Source organism: Cydia fagiglandana, chromosome 20 (assembly GCF_963556715.1).
Source record: "Cydia fagiglandana chromosome 20, ilCydFagi1.1, whole genome shotgun sequence".
In the NCBI taxonomy this organism is placed as follows: Eukaryota; Metazoa; Arthropoda; class Insecta; order Lepidoptera; family Tortricidae; genus Cydia; species Cydia fagiglandana.
In genome coordinates, this window is record NC_085951.1 from 13,528,055 (window position 1) to 13,551,461 (window position 23,407).

General features: G+C 40.0%; 4 protein-coding genes across 5 annotated transcripts in view; 2 read left to right on the forward strand and 2 right to left on the reverse strand.

The window, feature by feature from the left end:
* Positions 1-23,407, forward strand: part of LOC134674463 (uncharacterized) — a 402,905-nt gene that overhangs the window by 265,271 nt on the left and 114,227 nt on the right. The gene's annotated exons all lie outside the window — the stretch shown is intronic.
* Positions 1-23,407, reverse strand: part of LOC134674467 (protein I'm not dead yet) — a 145,222-nt gene that overhangs the window by 4,811 nt on the left and 117,004 nt on the right. The gene's annotated exons all lie outside the window — the stretch shown is intronic.
* On the forward strand, positions 6-21,857 carry LOC134674470 (protein I'm not dead yet-like). 2 transcript variants are annotated; one of them, XM_063532555.1, is made up of 15 exons: positions 6-177; positions 1,378-1,506; positions 1,703-1,830; positions 10,443-10,557; positions 10,799-10,866; positions 10,974-11,038; positions 11,242-11,302; positions 11,718-11,840; positions 12,747-12,858; positions 15,358-15,449; positions 15,707-15,804; positions 16,603-16,701; positions 17,470-17,663; positions 18,311-18,448; positions 21,728-21,857. In XM_063532555.1, exons 2-15 carry the CDS (start codon positions 1,483-1,485, stop codon positions 21,815-21,817), a joined length of 1,407 nt encoding a protein of 468 aa, XP_063388625.1. In that variant the 5' UTR covers positions 6-177; positions 1,378-1,482; the 3' UTR covers positions 21,818-21,857. The 2 variants fall into 2 exon arrangements, with proteins under 2 accessions (XP_063388625.1, XP_063388624.1); XM_063532554.1 differs by having other exon boundaries at positions 48-113.
* On the reverse strand, positions 3,295-11,416 carry LOC134674483 (zinc finger CCHC domain-containing protein 24-like). The gene is made up of 3 exons (XM_063532582.1): positions 11,222-11,416; positions 8,102-8,254; positions 3,295-3,548 (listed from the first exon to the last, which is right to left on the reverse strand). Exons 1-3 carry the CDS (start codon positions 11,246-11,248, stop codon positions 3,381-3,383), a joined length of 348 nt encoding a protein of 115 aa, XP_063388652.1. The 5' UTR covers positions 11,249-11,416; the 3' UTR covers positions 3,295-3,380.

Genomic DNA, 23,407 nt, shown 5'->3' on the forward strand with positions numbered 1-23,407 from the left:
ATTTATGTGTTACGAATTAGGCTGTAAAAACGATATTTTTGTTGCAGAGAATCTAATCTTGTAATATGGACAAAGAAACATCGGATTTTCTTATTCTGCAAGTTATATTGGAGGTCTATAATTATTGTAATCACTCCAATCCTTCTTTTGCCGATTGCTCTAATTGGAGAAAATCAAGTTCGTATAAGCAATTCATGTTTTATGAGTTCTGATTACTTATGAAGATTTTAGACTATGATTATGATTAGACATTAGACGCACATGCTAGCGACATCTTTGATAAAATAGCGAATACTAGAACCATAGACTTATAATAATATAAAGACGGGGTCTCAGCGAGCTGTCACTGTTGCCACTTTTGTTTAGTGTACGATTAACAATTTAACACCACCTTGCTGTAGCCATGTCGATAAAGTCATATCGATAAACTAGCGACATTTCTTACAATTTTAATTTTACTTCAAAGGTTTGACGATATCTAAAATGAACAAAAACGCTTTTATTCTTTATTGTGGTTATCAGATCATAATTTTATCGTCACGCCCCAGCAGGGAACCAAGGGAAAGTTCAGATATTTAATTAAAATACATAAATACCTACTTAGATATGTGTTCCGCAATAATTGAAATATTTTATTATATTCTAACATATTTATTATTCATTAGCATTTCAATTATGTATATGTTTAACGAAGATATTGAAGCTTCAATTAATAGGTATTTCGTTCCGCTGTGTAGCGTTTATCGATATATAACATGATTAAAATCGACTTTTGACATCCCTAAAAGAGCACACATACACGTTTTTACGCACTCATACACAGCCTGGATGCATCAAAAAAGGCAACACTTGATTTGAAGTTCACCTTGTCAACAGTATGGTTGTCCTTTTTTGACAAATGGCATTTTAAAAGACCGAGGAGAGAGAAATGATACTAGTTGCTGCGCCGTCAAAGAGAACAGAAAACGTAGGGGCCTTGACTAGAACTTTAGTTTCTCGTGCACTGGGTTAGGTAGGGGATAACACCACAAACATAACGATGTCCATATCTTTTTTATCAGAGACAAGTAAATAAATAAGACTGAAAGTCCATACAACGTCGCTTGTTTCGTCATTGTTATAGATGGCGCTGTTTATTAAATTGATTTTTTGGGAATAGCATAATAATGGTGATCTTAGGCCAGAATATTAAATTACGTAGCCACAGTCACAAACGTATGTCGAAATCACTTTACTAAAATCAAAGACCATACATAGACACTCAGATTTATTAGGATCCGTGTTTGACGACCACGTATAATTCTTGATAATAGATGGCGCTGTATGTGCAAAATATCGATGCGATTTTTATTAACAAGTTTTTGGCTCTACTTACAGGCGTACCCTAGTTTCTTCGTGTTTCTTGTGACGAGTGTGTACTGGATAGCGGATGTGTTGCCACCAGCGGCCATCTCCCTCGTCCCATTGGCTTGTTACGGCATTATGGGCACCGGGTACATCCAACAGGTTAGCCTTATTGTGCGAGTAGCGAACGCAAGTTTGTGAACACAGACAAAACAAATGTATTTATTTCTTCTTCTTAAATTCGCCTTGCCAATAGAATGACTATTCGTGTCGTGTTTAACCAGGGAACTTTGTTACACAGTTGTGTGAACGGCGAAGCGAATAACAATTGCATTTTAACGGCAAATAATCTGTACAGATATACATGTGCAACGAAGTCCTGGACTGCCTCGGCGTGATGATGCTGATGGCTGCAGTAGAAAATAGCCAAGTGCACAAGAGGGCAGCACTGAGACTACTCATCACTATCGGGTGCTCACATTACAGGTGTCCAGTCTTTATTGTATACTTGTCTTTGTGCGCCTTTTAGGTCCACCCCATACTAGCGTCTCTCGATGGCTACTGCTCGACGCAACGTTAACGAAACTGCGCAGCGACGCTATTTTCCAAGACTCTAAGTGTGGGGTGACCCTTAAGCCCGATACCTACACATGATACGGTCATCGATCGGGTGGTAACTGCGGCCGTACCGTTGCGACATTACGGATGACTCACGCTAGACCGGGCCGTGTCCGGGCCGGGGCATCCGACATATGTTACTTTTTATGACGGCTGGTCGGTGATCACGTGGTGCTTTCCATAAAAAACCGGGCAAGTGCGAGTCGGACTCGCGCACGAAGGGTTCCGTACCATAATGTAAAAAAAAACGAAAAAGAAGCAAAAAGAAACGGTCACCCATCCAAGTACTGACCACTCCCGACGTTGCTTAACTTTGGTCAAAAATCAAGTTTGTTGTATGGGAGCCCCACTTAAATCTTTATTTTATTCTGTTTTTAGTATTTGTTGTTATAGCGGCAACAGAAATACATAATCTGTGAAAATTTTAACTGTAGCTAGCTATCACGGTTCGTGAGATACAGCCTGGTGACGGACGGACGGACGGACGGACGGACAGCGAAGTCTTAGTAATAGGGTCCCGTTTTACCCTTTGGGTACGGAACCCTAAAAACGAAGCTCCGGAAGCTCCGGCCCGGCCCCGGCCCGGTCTAGCGTAAGTCATCCTTTACGCTGCGAACTTGACGCGGACGCTCTCATTGTCAAATTTCTTGATAAGGAAATATGAAAGTAAAAAATTGATATTTATATTTTTTATTTGAAAAATCAACAGAGCGTAATATTTTATATTATTTACCTAGCTAAAGTTATAATAATAATATTTTAATTGTTTCGTTTCATACGAAAAACATAAAAAAAAAACAAATCTCTTAACTCTAGTAACACATAAGTAGGTAGATAGTCTTGCAAGTCAAATACTTGTTAGCAGAAAAAGTGCCAAAATTGAGATGTGTTGGCGCGAAGGTCGACACATAACTCTCCTAATTGAACTGTGTATTTCAAGGATTTTTCTACTTAGTAAAATAGATTTGCCAAACTTTATTAGTACCTAGTTAGTAGTACCTAGTGACTAATTAGTAACTATGGGCACAGAATAAATAATAGTACTAGGTACAGAAGACTCACTCTCTAACAAAACGCGTCTGTCACGATCAGCACAGATATGGCCGCTAGGTGGCGACAGCGCCACGCGCGGCTTATGGCAAACCCCAAAATTGGGGTCGAACGGATGTACTTTTAGCTACCTGTAGCAAAGCGACGAAATCGCGGAGTGAGTCACGCCTGCTACGGGCCATTAAAACACTTCTAAGATACTAAATAAATTATGGACTTCGTTACAATCACAACCATTGCACTCTTATTATATTAAAAAAATACCTACTGTTGCGTTAGTTAAATTTTACAAAGGTTTACTAATAAAATAATTATATTAGTTTAATTATTCTTCGTACAGTTTTTATTAATATACCTCCTCCCGGAATTCATTGACGTCTGCGTCGTCGGCGACGTCCAGGAGCCGGTTCAACAGGTTCTGACACTTCTGAGTCGCAGTAGCGGCCCAAACTACGGCATTTTTCGCACAACTCTTGGGGATGACGCTTCTTTTTGTCTATTTTCTTGCCCATATAGCCTGGTTTATGAAGTGGCATCTGTAATTAATGGATACGTATAGAACACAGTCTTTAACCACCCCATTTTTAAACTAAGGAACATCGGTTTGGGGATGCTGGTGTTTATCGTTACACTAGCGTCTTGTGAGAGTCGGCGTCTGGTTAGCGCTATGAAAAACCGGCCAAGTGCGAGTCGGACTACCATTATCTATAAAAACGGTCACCCATCCAAGTACTGACCCCGCCCGACGTTGCTTAACTTCGGTCAAAAATCACGTTTGTTGTATGGGAGCCCCATTTAAATCTTTATTTTATTCTGTTTTTAGTATTTGTTGTTATAGCGGCAACATAAATACAGTCAGCAGCAGAAGTCGCTATACACTCCAGGTGCTCAAAGAGAGGTAAACGTTTAAACTGTCAAAAAGTTGTTGACTGTCATGGTAGTATTTACTTGTGAGCGCTCAACGTGTCACAAATATGTTAACAGTCGCTATTCATTAATTTCTACACTTACAACAAGTCACTGATACCTTAGCTGTCAAAAAACCAATGGTATCTAAGCGGTCAACGTGTCAAATATATCTGAACAATATGGAAAAATAGACTTTAAAGCAATACAAGTATGGTTGAATATTGAATAAAAGATAGCCATGCTAATTTCAGGTAAAGCGTTTTGACAATCATCGAAAGCAGTACAGTCTTGTCATCACATACATCTATCTCACGTTTTGCCCTTCAACCATTTGACAGGAGCCTCTCGGTCAACTTACTGCAAACTATTTCTTTTAACAGAATCGTCAAGACGAATGACACATAGCAAAAGCTAACTGAAGCCGAATTTAGAGCCAATTGTCAAGGCACGTCGTGGTCTCAGTAACAGGCGTTTGCTTTTCAAAGCAGAGACCGCGGGTTCAAATCTCAGTCGTACGCACCTAGAGATTACAGCTTTTTGTTTTTTTTTTTTTGATTTCATTTCTATTATTAATTTGTGTCTTCTGGTTTTATGTTAATTTCGCATTAGTTTATATAATTTTTGAAGATAATGTCACATGTAGCGTATGTACGACTTTCTATCAGGACGTTGTAGGTTTGAACCCGCAGTGGGCGTTACTTAGATTACTCCTGTGCGGAATGCCATTTGATATTTACTACTCAAAAATCACGTTTGTTGTATGAAAGCCCCACTTAAATCTTTATTTTATCCTGTTTTTAGTATTTCTTGTTACTTACAATAGCGTCAACAGAAATACATCATTTGTGAAAATTTGAACTGTTCCACTCCTACCTACCTAGCTACCACGGTTCCTGAGATACAGCCTGGTGACAGACGGACGGACGGACGGATGTCGATGGACAGACGGACGGACAGCAAAGTCTTAGTAATAGGGTCCCGTTTTACCCTTTGGGTACGGAACCCTAAAAATGCTGGTCTCTTCGAAAACTGACTAAATTAAATTAAAGGATATGAAAACAATGCATTTTATTAATTTCAGACATCATGTTTCATAGTAACATTTATTGCTTAAGACCTACACAATCGATATCTAAATAGAAATAGTCTTAGTTTTATTTTTTAAAACGTTCGGGGTTCGATTCCCGAGCTGAGTACACATTTTTTTTAATGTATGAATGCAGTTTTTCGTGTTACTAAAATCGATGACATGATTCCTAAGAAGAGATCGCTGTATATCGTATAGTATCAGATTTCCATCCTGGCCGATCTAAATGGGCCACCCTGTATAGTATATTTTACTACAATAAGTGGGCTAAATAAATATATTAACATAGGTATATAATATGATCAACGGTTTGGAAGAACAGCTGCATATGACAGTTAAAATAAAAAAACCGATCATTCTAGCAGAACCTACTTATTTATTGTATAAGTTTGACACTTAACGATAAAATACTTCTTTAAGAAAGGAGGTGTCAATTCGTAGTGCTACAGTATTTATTTTAAAGTTAAACAGATAAAATGTTAATGCTTAGTTACCATTGAAATAACAACTGCTTAGCAACTGGTGGCACCCTGGCTGCTGACGTACGTGATTGGCAGTGCGTGTAGGTATTAATGACAGCAGCTTGAATTTGATTGCTTAGTTACCACTGACTTTTTAACCGTTATTGTCATTGTGATTAAATAAGGGTGTATGTGTTAAAGAAAAACTCAGAAGTTAAGGTATTTGTGACGAACTGGAAGCCTACGTGAAAATGACATCTTAGATGTCCTTATTTTTGTGACGATTGAAGTGTATATGTTTTCTTGGACACCTTGCCCGCTCAGGTATATCTGCTGCTGACTGTACATCATCTGTGAAAATTTCAGCTGTCTAGCTATCACAGATCACGAGATACAGCCTGGTGACAGACGGACGGACGGACAGCGGGGTCTTAGTAATAGGGTCCTGTTTTACCCTTTGGGTACGGAACCCTAAAAATGGTGTCCCTAAGCCGTTGCGCCAACATTGCGGTGAGCCATACACCGTGAAATTTTAGTGGTTGTTTTCCCGCGACAGGGCGATTTGCTATCGGTAGTACTTTCGAATTATGATAGACAAACTTATAAATAAACAGTTTTAAAAAAAAAAAATTACAAAAATATAACCTAAACTCGAACAAGCGAAAAACAATAGTAACACACTAAAACTGCAAGTCGACGACAGTTCCCGATATTGTAAACAGATAAACAAATAAACAAGCACATGTTACTTTTTTAAACTGTGTAACAGGCTAGAGTGCTTTACTGTTTGACAACTGAAATTAAAATTTACTTAGACTGTTCCTTCACGATTAACAGTTGAAATAAAACCTTTTTATTAGTTTGATGATTGCCATTACTTTGTGTCAACTTTGGTAAATCGAATAATTACATCCTCTTCGCTTATTAAACTAATGTGATAACAGATCCTGTCAATGTCATCACTGCTATTTCTAGTAAAATGGATCGACATTAGAGAGCGCAACTTTGGTGCCGATGACAGACGTATGACGTGAAGCTAAATACAGAGTGTTGTTATCTAGATTATAGATACTTAAACAAATAACAACTTATTAGCCTCTTTAGTTTACTGATATTTCACTTGAGTTGAGAGTTTTTATACGTACTGGCCACGTATAAAAACATAACTAACTGTCTTTGTCACGTTAAAAACAAAAAAGTCGCTATGGAGTCTATGCACCCGTATTTGCAGAAATTTCCTTTTCTGATTGTAAAAAATGAAAAAATGTGACCAAAATTTAACAGCAAAAGCAAGCAATATAGAGAAACATTTGAAAACAACAAAGCATATTGAACGAGAAGGAGATCGTTTCGTATCGTTTTTTAATGTTTACATTATTTTTTGTGTAAATTACCAAGCATTTTTATAAATAAACAATTATATTTATATACATATTATCATTATTAAGAATCATTGAGGTGTTACAATGTTGTTTTAAAAAAACATCCTATATGCGACTTAACGTCATAATGACGTCATCGGCACCAAAGTTGCGCTCTCTGGACATTACGAATATTCTAATTTAGAGTACGTCGCGATGGTGCAGCTGTACGCTAGGGCTAACTACGACTTCCACGCCTCCCGGCGACTTTACGCGGAACCGGACCATTTACAGTCGCTGCGTCTTCGGGGGATTTTAAACCCCCAAGTTCCACACGGACGAACAATTGTCGCCGCAACACAGCGGCTGCTTAACCACGGGCAGTTTCAAACGCCAGCACATGCACAGGGCAGAGGTGATTGTGTATTGAACGTGGCGGATTGCAGTTCGAACAATTATTGCGGTATCGGGAAGTTTAAGTGTTTGTTTAAGTTTTTGATCATTAAAAGCTTGATCTTAACTTGTTATGTTTACTTTTAAGGATCTGCAAACTAACTGCACGTAAAATGTGTGAAGGAAAAATAAATGGAACTACTTTTTAGGTTATTATGTTTCATTCACTCAAAAGAATTAGGTAGGTACTACTGCAGTGCTACTACTGGTGTTAGGTCACTTTCGAGTTTCGTTCGACACATTTATAAATCTGGCATTTCTTAACATTATTTAAAAAAAAGATTACACATCGACTGTATATCGATAGCAGAATCATTTCGTTGCGGGAAAACAACCACTAAAATTTCACGGTGTAGAGTTGACTATAGTTCGTTTTTTTAGCATTAGAAATAAGGTAAACAATCTTGACATGTCTTTTAATTGAAAAACACATTTTAAAAATAAGTTACGGCAAATATGTAACAATTATGAATCTAATACGATCATTTATATTCATCTGCTTTCATAAGTAATAGTTACTGATTTTTAAAAAGTGTTTTTCAATTAAAAGACGTCAAGATCGCTTACCTTCTTTCAAGTTCTTTGTAATGCTAAAAAAACGTAGTATAGACGCCGACGCTTGAGAGACGCTATAAGTAACGTATATTAGTATATTATAGTGTGGGTTCTCTAGGTACTCTTTTTACTGCATTTTACGTCACTGTCTCAAATTGTAAAATTTCCAGTTACATGCATAACTAGTAGTATTTCCACAAATTAAAATAGAAATATTTAATAAAAGCATTTGATTTATTCTTATTTATATTTTGTCTAACTACCTGTATATGAGGATATACGTTAATTTTGCACATAGTGCAGTTTTGGCCGAAATTGGCCCATGAGTGGGAAGACACCCACGTGCGGTTACAAGTGGGGCACTTGAATTGTCCAAAACACCGTTTCTCGCCTTGATACGGCGTCAGGCCCTCCACCTTTAGATAAAAGAAAAAGAATATTATAATTAGGGTTTCTGGTTTCTCGACCTTTTTAATTTCTCGAGGCACGGGAATTCTCGACCAAGATTTCCCGAGTTTCTCGAGTATCTCGAGAAATTATGAAAGCTTCAATAAACACCATGTTATTTAATTTTTTTTGCTTTTTTACAAATCAGACTCGTAGGAATCGTAGGTGAGATCAATAATCAAACATATGGTACATTTTAGTTACCATAAATTGCACTTAATAATCAAAAACATAACAACAAAAAAAACTAGGTGCAGGCGTGCGCACCGGCGATGTGTTATACTATAGTGTATTTTTTTAGGTATTCAACAAAATGTAAACGAACCACAATATGGTATTTTACTAGGCAGCAATATTCAAGTCAATAAATTTAACTCGATGTGATAAAACTTACAGAAGTTTTACTACGTAATATTAATTACTCGTACTTACTCAAGTACTCAACGTAACAATAAAGCTGCTAAAATTGTAATATTTTGCTAATAGGAATATATCGGGATGATTTAATTTATCAATAGTAAATTAGTTTTGTAATATTTGTTATTACACTTATTACATGGTCCTATAATTCGTTACAAAATTATTTAAAGCAGTTTTCAATAAAAAGACGCTACATGAATGTCATGAATCATGATAGTTCAAAAGTTTCAAAAATCTGTTAAAGCTAGAACGATAGGGGACGAATCAAGGTAGTTTTTTATTTGTTTGGTAATAAATGTTTTAAGTAGGTGCCTACCTGAAAATGTAAAAAAAAGAACATTGTTCATATTTATTTAACTACCTAAAGAAATGCATTATAGACACATCATCACAAGAGATTTATTTCTCGAGTTCTCGAGGCATTGAATATTTTTTTCCCGTCTCGACTTAGGACAAATTTCTCGAGATTTCTCGCCTCGGGAATTCTCGAGCAGAAACCCTAATTATAATTAAAAAAAGAAAAAATATATACCTACAATAGGTATAGAAATACTTATATATTTATATATAACTTATGGGCTTAATGTAAAAAAGAATTGAAAAAAAATATTTTTATCGTATTTTAATTCCTAACTAACTTCCAAAAAATTACTACATACATTTAAGTGAAAGCTACTCCATATTAAAATGAACTGTCATAGGGACCAGATACCGTTGGAGTGACGAAGCCCTAAAAGACCTGGGGGCTGATTTTTGAATTTCGATCGCTCGATTTCGTCACTCGAAAATCGGTAGAAAATGGCGAAATGCTAATTCTTGAAATACGAGCGATCTAAATTTTGAATCTAGTGATATTGACCACTCGATTTAAATTCTATTAGTAGAATTTAAACGCCTAGCAGTGGACATATCATTTGACGAAATACACGAAATCGAGTAGTCGAATTTCAAAAATCGGCCCCTAGTCAGCCCTCGGATTACCCAAATGGCGTGAAGTGGCGCAGAATAGGGCAGAGTGGCGCTCTCTTGTGTCAGAGGCCAAGATCCTCTTTGGGTCACTGAGCCAGTGATGTATGTATGTCATAGGGATCATCATTCGACACCTGAGGTATAGGTAACAACTAGCTTAGCTAAGCAAGCTTTTATTCAGAAACTAGCGACCCGCCCCGGCTTCGCACGGTTAAACCTAAACAAACTATACAATTAAAACCTTCCTCAAGAATCACTCTATTGATAGGTTAAAACCGCATGAAAATCCATTCAATAGTTTTAAATAAATAAATATTATAGGACATTCTTACACAGATTGACTAAGTTCCACAGTAAGCTCAAGAAGGCTTGTGTTGTGGGTACTCAGACAACGATATATATAATATCTTCTTCTTCTTCCTCGCGTTATCCCGGCATTTCGCCACGGCTCATGAGAGCCTGGGGTCCGCTTGTCAACTAATCCCATGATTTGACGTAGGCAACGATATATATAATATACAAATACTTAAATACATAGAAAACACCCATGACTCAGGAACAAATATCTGTATCATCATACAAATAAATGCCCTTACTGGGATTCGAACCCAGGACCATCGGCTTCGCAGGCAGGGTCACTAACCACTAGGCCAGACCGGTCGTCAGTTTTGAGTTTATCGCGAACATACAGACAGACGTGACGGAAGACTTTGTTTTAGAATATAAGATGTAGTGATAGTGATTGAATTTCTAATTCTAATGCAACAGGTTAAGTTTGGTGCTGTTCTTCAGTGCTATGTTCCTGTCAATGTGGGTGCCTAACACGGTGGCCTGCGGCCTTCTGATGCCTTTGGTCAAGGCTTTACTGCAGGACCTTGAGAAGGTAAGCATTTTCGGTCAATTAAAAATGTACAAAGACTTAGTGCAGGGTGCAGGGGTTGCAGTAGGCAAAGATATAGGGTTCTTCAAAAAAGGAGTACCTATACAGGTTATTAAGTATCAATTAATCAATTGCTCACTTAATTCAATTTTAGTTTAGTCATAAATTTTTATATTTTTTGTTAATAATTTTAATTTTTTTCATTCTACTTCCGAATAAACAGTTTACAATTCGTTTGTTTCAGATGGGAATAGTCGATATATATCAAACTATTGATAAAACTGAACAAAGATCTCATAAACATGAATTGAGGTGAAATTCTTTTCAAAAACCACGAGCATTAAACACATGTACCTATAACTTACCTAATTACTGTAAAGGCAATCCAATTCAATAAAATATTTCCCTATTTATTTCAGCCGTCCAAAACCTACAGATTTCACTGTGTTTTACTTTTTGGGTATCGCATATTCCTGTTCAATAGGTAAGTAAGAACCAGAACCATAAACCATTACCACGAAGTAAAAACCATAATAATTAACTATAATTTTGTACCAACTACAGGAAGGGCCGTGATTTTAACAGCCTGTGTATATGTATAATAATGTGAGGTTATGCTTTTTTAAACTAAAGTACATAAATGCAACAAAAACTTAAAAAAAAATACCTTTTTGTTTGATTTTTTAGGTGGCATGGCGACGTTGCACGGCAGTCAAGCAAATCAAATATTCAAAGAATATAGCGAATTGTAAGTTAAACGTTAAATACAATACAAGCTACGTCACTTTAGGTATATTAATTAATTAATTATGCACGTTTGCCCAAAAAAAACAGTATTTTGTATTTCCCTTTTGATGTGACACAGAACAGAAATGAAAATTAATTTAAAATCTTAACATGACAGCATTTGACAGCACGTAGGTTATGTTGCGAAAGCGGGACTTAACCGCGCATAGACAACATAAGTGGATAAAAATAAAGGCTGCTACAGACCTCGCAACATACATGCGATTTAGATATGAACCTGCAAGTATTCTTTATATACAAGTTGAGAAAGTTAAGCCGTTCATTAGCGTCACGCCTATCCCCTGGCGACACCCATGGCGGCACCCCCTTGTTCCTCGATTTTTCGCTTCGTGTTTACCAACATGTTTACCCTGCAGACTATTCCCTAAGCTTGGCAAGATCACATTCCCCCAGTTCATGCTGCTGACGCTACCAGGAGTGCTGGTCACGGAGACGCTGCTCTACATCTGGATGAACTCCTTCTTCTTAAAAATTTTTAGGTTTGAATTATTTAAATTACTTTGTTAAAACAAGTTAAGAATAAGCGAGCATCTCGCTCGTTTCTTCCCAGAACGTGCAGAATGTGGAATGACTTGCCTCCTGAGGTATTTCCTTTGCGCTACGACATGAGATCTTCAAGAAGCGGGTGTTTAGGGTTCTCAAGGGTCGGCAACGCTTAAGTGGTTCCTGTGGTGTTGCTTTGTTGCTTATGTCCATGGGCGACGATGACCGTCCCATCAGGCGGCTCGTCTGCTCGTTTGCTGACTATTACATTTAAAAAAGAAAGTTGCTACGTCGGACTAATCATATAAAGCCTAGTTTTCCCTCTGGGTTGGAAGGTCAGATGGCAGTCGCTTTTGCAAAAACTAGTACCTATGTCAAATCATGGGATTAGTTGTCAAGCGGACCCCAGGCTCCCATGAGCCGTGGCAAAATGCCGGGATAACGCGAGGAAGAGGAAGAAACAAGTTGCTACGTCACCAATTGTTTATTGTGATATAGCTTGGCCCAGGACTGTCTCATTTCAAACATAGACAGAGATAATCATACTGTCTTTGTCTTACGCTAGAACTAGCACCCAAAAGAAAAGGATGAGTATACTTTTCTTGGTTCTTACTGACTGACAAATTTTGTGTTTGTTCTTCCTCGCGTTATCCCGGCATTTTGCCACGGCTCATGAGAGCCTATAGGTTCCGCTTGACAACTAATACCAAGAATTGTTTTGAAGAAAGCGACTGCCATCCCAACCCAGAGGGGAAACTAGCCCTTATTGGTATTAGTCCGGTTTCCTCGCGATGTTTTCCTTCACCGAAAAGCCACTGGTAAAATATCAAATGGCAATTTGTGTTTGCCAGAGTATATATGACATACTCTTATCCTCTAATGTAGACCTGATGAAATTACAGGTCTAGTGACGTGGCGATCCCGACAGGGCTGACGGAGGAAGAAGCCCGCTACATTAAGACTCTGCTGCGAAACCAGTACACCCAGCTGGGGAAGATCAAGTTCCATGATATTGTAAGTCAGTAGTCACAGAATAAGTAATAGTACTACCGTACAGAAAGGAAACTTCCTACGTTTGACAGCGGTTCACAGGGACGAATCATGTTGTCCCTTTCTAGTGTATGGCACTATCCCCTCCGACTAATAGGGTTGTTAAAATTCAAATAATTATCTTAACTGTGGTAGTGCAGGCAAAGAGACGTCAAGTTGTGCCAACTCTAATAATTGCTCGGAGAAATGCTGAGCCAAACGGAGCCAAGAATGCCCGAATGCTCTAGTTTCCTCCCCCTGGTAGGGCCAGACATGTTGCTAGGCAGACCGATGGCAGGTGGGCCAATAGGGTCTCTATTGTTTCCCAAATAGTTTTAAGTCATAATGTATTGTTTGTCTGAATTTTCGTTAGTCATAATTGGTTTTAAAAACGCGCAACTTTTCAGGATTGCCATAAAACAAACCTAACCTATCTACAGAATAACCTTACGAAAATCCTGAAAAGTTAACGGTTTCAGTTTTATGACTAACGATAATGACCTCAGACCTCACAAGTATAGCAACCTGGGCTACAAAAAATTGCCTACTGCTTAACCCGAATAAAACAAAGTACCTTGTCTTTGGCAGCAAGCACCAACTGGCTGGTGTCAGTAATTCAGTAGATGTTATGTTAATGAATGAACCAATTGAGAGGGTGTATGAAGCGCGAAACCTGGGCCTATTAATGGATTGTGGACTTCGGTATGAAAAGCATACCGCAGAGGCTGTAAGAAGTTGCTTCTATAAGCTTAAGGTGCTATATAAAATTCGGCCATACCTAAGCGAAACCTTGCGCATTCAACTGATCGAGTCACTTGTACTATCAAAACTTAATTATATGGATGTTGTAACTGGGCCTAGGCTACTTGCCAAAACAAAAAGACTCATACAACGTGTTCAAAATGCCTGTGCTCGCTTCTGTTTTAATATTCCTTTGAGAGCCCACGTCACTCCGTTTCTTAATAGTCATAAGATCCTCAAAATGCAGCACCGTCGTAAACTTCATTTGGCTTGTTTGCTCTTCGGAGTTCTGAAGTATAAAACCCCTGCATATCTTTTTAACAAGTTATCTTGCATCACGCTCCGCGACCGCCGTAAATGTGGGATTCAATTGTTGACGCCACGCCACGCTTCGGCAGCTTTCCGGGGCAGCTATCGCTATACTGCCTCAAAATGTTGGAATAACGTGCCACCGCCAATGAGGAACCTGCAAAGTATTCATACTTTTAAAACGAAGCTTAAACAGTACATGCTTAGCCACCAACTTAGCCAGGAAACCTGCTTACACGATACAAGCTGCCTGTAGTTTCTGCTTTTACTTACCACTTAGATTACGTTCCCTCTGCATTGCCATGGCACATTACTTTTAAAAATGTTATTCTCGCCCTCTTGTGACTCTCTATATGTAGTTAAATCTGTAAGATCGATAAAATATTGCTTAAACTGCTTTTGTTCGTAACAAATCGACCTGTTTTATTTGTCATTTTAGTTTAGTTTGCGCAGCTGCCGCATGGCGCTAGATGTAATGTCAGGCGTAATGTACGGCCAAGATGAGTTTGACCTGATAATGTAACAGCTGTATTGTACGTAGTAAAACTATACATAGTAATTTATTGTAATGTATTCTTGACTAATTGCTATCTTTGTCTTTTGTATTCTTATTACTATCTTTGTCTTGTGTATGTATTAATTTTGTTGTTAATTCTCTTGTTATTCATGTTACCTGTCGTGATTGTTTCACCGGATGGTCTTATCGGAAGATCAGCGCTGGAAGTCGCCAGCAACATGCTGAGGTGAGACCATTTCGTGGCACTTTCTCTTTTTTATGTTTCTCTGTTTAGTATAAGTTTTTATTTTGTGTTTGTGCTTACGAATAAAATTATTTCTATTCTATTCTATTCTATAATATGACAAACAATACATTATGATTTAAAACTTTATGGGAAACAAAGGGACCCCGGGCGAATGTGTTAACGAAATTGTAGCCGCTTTCGAGTGAAAGGAGCCCTTGGCGTCCGATAGCGTGTTGGTTGGGTGGAATGGAAAACATTCGGAAGATAGCGGGTAACTTCTGGATGAAATTAGTTCAGGTTCCTTTCATCAAAAACGTGTCCACAACAATTAGATATTAGGAGGAAATGCTCTAATGACCGATTTCATAAAATATTTCATGTATCGCAGCCGAACTTGTAACCGATGTAACCCTCCGAATCGCTAAACTTAAGTGGCAGTGGGCGGGGCACATTGCCCGTAGGTTCTCGAGTGGCGACCACGTACCGGAAGGCGCAGCGTGGGTAGACCCCCCACAAGGTGGATTGATGACCTGGTAATGGTCACGGGAGTCCGCGGGATGCGGGTGGCGAAAGACCGGTCATTGTGGCACTATTTGGGGGAGGTCTATGTCAAGCATTGGACGTCCTGGCTGGCTGGTGGTGGCTGATAAGATGATGATGATGATGATGATGATTTCATGTTTATGAACAGGTCGTGGCCACGGCTGTCCTGTTGACAGTGGCTCTGCAAATGTTTACCAGTTCCTTACGTCTCGACAGCGGGCCGCACAGAGAAATTAACATGTAAGCACTACCTCGACTAATATTATAAATGCGATAGTTGAACTAGAACTTCAACTATCGCAACTACTAGGTACTGCTAGACACCAATTTTGGTGTCTAGCAGTACCTAGTAGTTGCCGCGCACCGCTACGGAACGGATGCCTGCTGGCGCTTGCGCCACCTTGTGGTCATATCTGTCGTAATAGACGAGTTTTGTTAGAGAGTGAACCTTCTGTACCAAGTACTATTATTTATTATGTGTATTGGGCTATTTCCAGGCACATCAAGGTGTCAGCCCCAACTATCTTCTGTGTATTGCTCCTGTTCGTTATGCCATCAGACTTAGGATTTGTGAAGTTCTTCAAGAAACACAACAGTAAGTCATGTAGTCTTTGAGTCTTCACTCAAGAAATACATCATCTGTGAAAATTTCAACTGCCTAGCTATGGTGACAGACAGACGGGCGGACGGACAGCGCGGAGTCTTAGCAATAGGGTCCCGTTTTTGCCCTTTGGGTACGGAGCCCTAAAAATAAGACAAAAGTGGGGATATCTATGGTAATTAAAAATGGGGACTACGTGGACTGCATTATCTTCTTCTTTAACCTAGCGTTTTCCCGGCCTAGCGCCAGGGTCCGCTTTCCTGCTCAATCATCTTCACTTGACCTGTCTTCGGCATCCTCAAGTGTGAGATTGTTCTCTTCCATGTCCGCTGTCACAACGTACAGCCAGCGCTTCTTAAGTCTTATTTAATGTATCTAATCTTATCTAATGTATCTGCATTATCTCATCATCATCATTATCATCATCTCAGCCATAAGACGTCCACTGCTGAACATAGGCCTCCCCCTTGGACCACCATACGTGCCGGTTGGAAGCGACCCGCATCCAGCGTCTTCCGGCGACCTTAACAAGGTCGTCTGTCCACCTTGTGGGTGGACGTCCTACGCTGCGCTTGCTAGTCCGTGGTCTCCACTCGAGCACTTTTCGATCCCATCGGCCATCTTCTCTGCGTGCAATGTGGCCTGCCCATTGCCACTTAAGCTTGCTAATCCGGTGAGCTATGTCGGTGACTTTAGTTCGTTAGACTTTATTTCTAATCTGCATTATCTAATGTAATAAATTCAAAAAACTTAATAACATGGACCATACGATATAAAGTTTCTTTTTTCTAGACGGAATGCATCGTCGTTTACCGACTGCGCCGAGTAAGGCGTGCCTCAATTGGACTATCGTACGAGAGAACATGATGTGGGGCGTTCTATTTACAGTAGGTTAGTAGTTATATAGGCCAATCAAATTAGATCCAAAAAAGCGTTTTGAGGAATTCATTCCCAGCAAGCCGGAAATCATTCACCTTCATTTGGTCCTAAATGCATATAATCCGAGTTTGCTCAATGCCAGGAGGGGTGGATACATTTTGGGAGCCTTAGGAAGATACATTTTACCTTAGATTGACAACACCACTTGATGTAGAAGGAACCCACCATCAATTACAATGTCACTACCAGCAAGGTTGTGGTGGATTAATAGACACTGATGAAAAAAATCGGATTTTATCACGATTATACAAAAAAAGAAATTCAAAGTGGCGGCCTTTTTTTACAATCTTTGACTACGAATTCAGATAAAGGTATCTTTCGGATCGTCAGATGTCAATTTTTATCATGATCAGAGCAAATTTTACGCCACTCGTACCGTTTTTGAACTAGGTACAAGCAAAAAACTGAAAAACAGCAAACAATTTTCCACAACTCCTGGAATGGAGCAAACTCGGATTACACTAATTTAGAACCAAATTAAGGCATTAAGACGATTTCCAGCTTGCTGGGAATTAATTTCTCAAGAATCACTCTATTGGTAGGTGAAAACCCGTTCAGTAGTTTTTGAGTTTATGACGAACAAGCATACAAACACACAAACAGATAGACGCGGCGGGGGACTTTGTTTCATTAAGGTGTAGTGATAGTGATAAGCCTTACCTCTTGATGATAGTTCTGAAGATATCTAGTATGTAGTAGTAATTTTTCCTTAAACTGTAGGCGGCAGCTGCTTGTCCTTCGAAGCCCTAAAGCGCTCCGGAATGACGGCAGAATTCGGCAAGTTTCTTCAGCTGATGCACAACTGGCCAAGCCCTGTGGTGGCACTAGTGGTCATCCTCTTCTGCAAGGTCCTCACGGAGTTTGCCAGCAACTCCTGTGTGGTATACGCAGTGCTGCCAGAGATAGCAGCCTTGGTAAGTGCTACGAGCTCCGTAATTAAAAGACTGGCTTAGATCAGCGGTCTTCAATATCTGGTCTAAGTAGGGTTACCAGATGTCAGGAAATCAATTTTCACAATGTATTCAGCATACATAGCTGAACACATTGCATTTTAAAATTATATTATATTGCATATTAAAAAGCGCTGGTGGCCTAGCGGTAAGAGCGTGCGACTTTCAATCCGAAGGTCGCGGGTCAAAACCCCGGCTCGTACCAATGAGTTTTTCGGGACTTAATATGTACGAAATATCATGTGATATTTGCCAGACGCTTTTTGGTGAAGGAAAACATGGTGAGGAAACCAAACTAATCCCGATAAGGCCTAGTTTACCCTCTGGGTTGGAAGGTCAGATGGCATTAGTTGTCAAGCGGACCCCAGGCTTCCAGGAGCCGTGGCAAAAATGCCGGGATAACGCAAGGAAGAAGAAGAAGATTCAGCATACATAGATGTCGCTTCCAGTTAGCCATATCTCCCCCCCCTACCCTTGGCCTGACTCTAAACACCTTTTACGCAGAAGAGGGTCAGTATAAAAAAATAAAGCTAGTTGAGGTTCAGCGTAGGTCCATAGAGTAATACCTATACAGGTGTTCAAAATGTAATGTAACCATGTTGGTGTTACAGAGCATCAGTTCCTACACGCACCCCCACTACCTGATGCTGGCTGCGACCCTGGCCAGCTCCATGTCGGCCCACCTGGCACCGTCTACACCATGTCTGGCCATGGTCAGCCAGTACGTCCACATTTCTACTTGGAGGATGGTAAGCCTTTTCCCAGGAGATTGATCCTTCGCGCCTATCTTTTTCAACATTTGGCACCTTCTACTGACCTAGCGCTTGCCAGAGTAGAAGTACAGATGTAGTAAATAGTTATTTTCCATCGTATATGAGCCGTGGCAAAATGCCGGGATAACGCGAGGAAGAAGACAGACTATAGAAACAGTGTCAGGTAGATAGAGCGACAACGTTTTCATGGCTCTGTAAGCGAACACGGGAACCTACTTATGTACTAAATAATCATAATCAATGTAATCATCGCATTTATTCGTGATAAACTATAACATACACAAGTACAGAACGACAAAGAAATTTAAGCATATAATAAATAAATAGTTTACCACGAAATGGTCCCGCCTCAGCATAATGCGATTATTTGTTTTTATTTAGGATTATAGAACAATTATGTGTTTCGCATAGCCGAGTAGTGGTGGTAGGAGATTTCAACTTACATTCTTGTACTACCTATGTTAGCGATTATTTTGAATTTTTTCAGACTTATTGTGGATTCAGTCAGAGAAACAAAATAGAAAATTGTAACAATAGACATTTAGACCTTGTTTTAACATCATTGGGGGAGAATGTTACCGTACGCGCAGCGTCGGAGGTGCTGGTGCCGGTTGACGCATACCATCCGCCGCTTGAGGTGTCGGTGTCGGTGCCGCGGGGCGGGGCGCGGGGGCGCGGGGGCGCGAGCCGCTCCGACGCTGATGCCGACGGTCAGGCGCAACACAGGTGGAACTTTGCTAAGGCAGACTATCCGCAGTTATACGCGTCACTATCGTCCATTGACTGGACTCCGCTATATAATTTTAATACTGTAGAAGAATGTATGCGTTATTTTTACGAAATTATCAACAGCGTTATAACCGAATATGTGCCTAAAAAAACGCAAAGGCCTTGTTCTTTTAGATACACTTATCCTGATTGGTATAGCGCTGATGTTATTCGTGAAATAAAGTCTAAAGCGGCCCTTCATAAAAAATATAAAGTTGAAAAATCCTCTGAAACTTATAACGCGTTTGCAAAGTGTAGGGCACGGGTAAAATATTTGATTAAAATGGCTTACGTACAATATCAGGAACGGGTCCAAGCTCATCTGAAGGAGGACCCAAGGGCTTTTTGGAACTATGTGAAGTCTAAGACCACGCATGGTAGCACTCAGAAGATTTTTAAGGACGGAATGGCTCTCCACGAGAACGAGTGTGCTAAAGAATTTGCAGAGTTCTTTCAATCTGTGTATAGCACCGTTCCAGCGGAGCTGGACGTGAACGCAGCCGTCGCGGAGGCAGAATGCGTGTCAAGCTCCTTGCGAATACACTTTGAAATGCTGCATTTGGCTGATGTGATGAGAGCTCTGAAGAACCTTAAACCAAAGCGCTCGGCCGGACCTGATGGCATCCCGGCTTTTTTATTTAGAGACTGCCGGTTTGTGTTAAGTCAACCGCTTCTACATATTTATAACACTTGTTTGCGCGATGAAGTGTTCCCAGAGTTATGGAAAACAACTCGTGTAGTCCCGGTTCCTAAAGGGGGAGGTGGCACGGGGGTTGATGGATATAGGCCGGTTGCAGTGTTGTCCACGCCCGCAAAAGCTTTTGAGTCAGCGCTACAAAATATGATTTATAAACAGATACAGAGCCAGCTTTCGGACGCGCAACACGGGTTTCGGCCGGGTTGTAGTACAACTACTAACTTGCTCAGCTACGTGTCCCAGATTATGCCAGTGGTGGACAGTGGGGGCCAGGTTGACGCCGCCTATTTTGATTTTAAAAAAGCGTTCGACGTCGTCGATAATGACATCCTGCTAAGAAAGTTGGCTGGCGTAGGCTTGACTCCTCACTTATTGAAATTCTTTGCGAGTTACATGACTGACAGGCGGCAGTATGTGGAGTACGCCGGACACAGGTCGGATCCTTATGTTGTGAGGTCTGGAGTAAGTCAAGGAAGCAACCTTGGTCCTTTAGAATTTATTATAATGGTAAATGACTTGCCCCAGATTATCAGACATGCAGGATGCTTACTGTTTGCGGATGATTTAAAGTTATTTTTACCCATAAATAGTGCTGCAGATTGCGTCAAATTCCAGGGCGATATAGACAGGGTCGTTTTATGGAGTGAAAGTAACAAGTTATATTTTAACTCATCCAAGTGCGTGACTATTACTTTTTCTCGTGCGCACACCCCTATCTATCACGACTACTATATCCAAGCCGAAAATTTAAAAAAAGTGACAGAGGTTAAAGATTTAGGTTTAAAATTTACATCTGATTTGAGATTTCGGGATCATATTAAAAATATTTGTAAAAAAGCTTACAGGATGCTTGGTTTTGTACTGCGTCGGTCTCACAGCTTTACGAACATTGGAGCAGTTGCGGCTTTATATAATGCTCTCGTCCGCAGCAATCTCGAATGTAATGCAGTAGTCTGGGCTCCGCATGAGGCGAAATACCAGTTAATGATCGAACGTATACAAAATAAATTTATTCGTTTTCTGTATTTACGACAATATGGAGTATATCCTTTTTACCCTCTTATGTATCCCACGTTGTTTGTCCTGGGCATGGTGGGATACAACGAGTTGCAGGTGCGCAGAGAGCTGTGGCTGGCGACATACTTGTTCCGATTGCTGCGGGGGAAAGCCTACAACAGTGTTGTGTTGAGCTGTGTGAGCCTGTACGTGCCCGATAGGTACGTGTGGCGGCGGCTCCGGCCGCGGCTGCTGGCCGAGCGGCGCGGGCGCACCAACCTGCTCGGGAAGGCGCCGCTGACGCGCGCGGTGCGGACCCTTAACCTAGTCGCCGAGAACATTGATTTGTTTTGGTGTTCTCTGACTGAATTCACTAAGTCCACATTGTTCATATTATGTTATATGCGACATAACATCAATTAGAGATATACATATGTTAGATAGATATATAATTATATATGTTAATAGTTGCACTATTGTCTTAGGTTTAGCACCTGTAAAGATAGTTGTAAGTGTGGAAATAAATAAAATAAATAAATAAATAAAAAAAAAAAAATAATGCTAATCCAAAAGTCAGCGCTGATCTTCCGGTGAGACCATTTGTGGGTCACGAACGCAGCTGTACGACACTGCCCCATCATAAAACTGAACGCGACTTTGCGGCGGTGAGTGGTCGGCGATCAGCGCCATCTATCTGCCGGTGAGATATCATGATGACGTAAGCGGCCATGTCGTGCTGATTTGATCAAGTCTATTAATTTTATTAGTATCAGTACTCGTACTTATTTCTCCAGATGTCAGCCGGCGTGGGGCCCTCGGTCATCGCTGTCATCGTGACCTGGTTCACCGTCACTCTCTGGTCGAAGGTCATCATACTGGACTAAGCTTACTTTGCACTCAGGCGCCTTTTTCGCCAACTTGAATATTGACATAAATGTTCTCTACGTATAGATGGTCAAGCAAATCTTGTCAGTAGAAAAAGGCGCGAAATTCAAATTTTCTATGGGACGATATCCTTTCGCGCCTACATTTTTCAAATTTGCCGCCTTTTTCTACTGACAAGATCTGCTTGACGCAGTATAGGTACATTTCTGGGCGCGTAGCCAACGTGCCAATCGTTAACGCTCTGTAGCGTATCGTAGTGATCTCTCTCTATCACTCTTCCACACTAGTGCGACAGTGACAGTTGCGTTTCATTCGCTATGGAGCGTTATATAACGATTGCACGTTGGTTACGCACCCTGAGTCACTTGGATAACGTACTACTTAGGTACCTTTAGTTCGTTTTTAGGGTTCCGTACCCAAAGGGTAAAACGGGACCCTATTACTAAGACTTCGCTGTCCGTCCGTCCGTCCGTCCGTCCGTCCGTCTGTCACCAGGCTGTATCTCACAAACCGTGATAGCTAGACAGTTGAAATTTTCACAGATGATGTATTTCTGTTGCCGCTATAACAACAAATACTAAAAACAGAATAAAATAAAGATTTAAATGGGGCTCCCATACAACAAACGTGATTTTTGACCAAAGTTAAGCAACGTCGGGAGTGGTCAGTACTTGGATAGGTGACCGTTTTTTTTTGTTTTTTTTTTGCATTATGGTACGGAACCCTTCGTGCGCGAGTCCGACTCGCACTTGCCCGGTTTTTTGCATTAGTCAAAGACTATGTGATCATGACGAGTCTTAATAAAATTGAAAAACGCTTTTTAACTTGTTACTGATTAGTAACTATAGCTGGTCAAGCAGATCTTGTCAGTAGAAAAAGGCGGCATATTTGAAAAATGTAGGCGCGAAGGGATATCGTCCCCTAGAAAATTTGAATTTCGCGCCTTTTTTACTGACAAGATTTGCTTGACCAGCTAATATATTACTTATGCAATAAAGTAAAATAATGTAAATAATCGTATATGATTTATAATTATTGTTACTTATAGTCTGTCAAGCCGGATATGTCAGTAGCAATGTAAAGCAAACTAAAGTATGGTATCCCTTGGAAACGAACACAAAGCAGCAATGTACATCGAACAACGATGAAATGTACCTAAACAAAACAGTTCCACATATAAGATAAGATATAAATGACTCGCGATTTTCGAACAAACGTAGTGTTGCTAGCCCACGATTTTTCAAATTTGCCGCCTTTTTCTACTGACAAGATTTGCGTGACCAAGTATAGTTGGTCAAGCAGATCTTGTCAGTAGAAAAAGGCGGCAAATTTGAAAAATGTAGGCGCGAAGGGATATCGTTTCATATAAAATTTGAATTTCGCGCCTTTTTTTACTGACAAGATTTGCTTGACCATCTATATATTTGCCGTGATTTATTTAAAAAAAAAAGAAACGTCAAGATTGTTAAGTTCCTACCTTTTTTCTAATGCAAAAAAAAACGAAAGAAAACGAACGAACGAACGAAGGGAAAGATAGAATGAGAGAACATATTATGATAATATTTTATTTTTTATTATTTAGTTGGTAA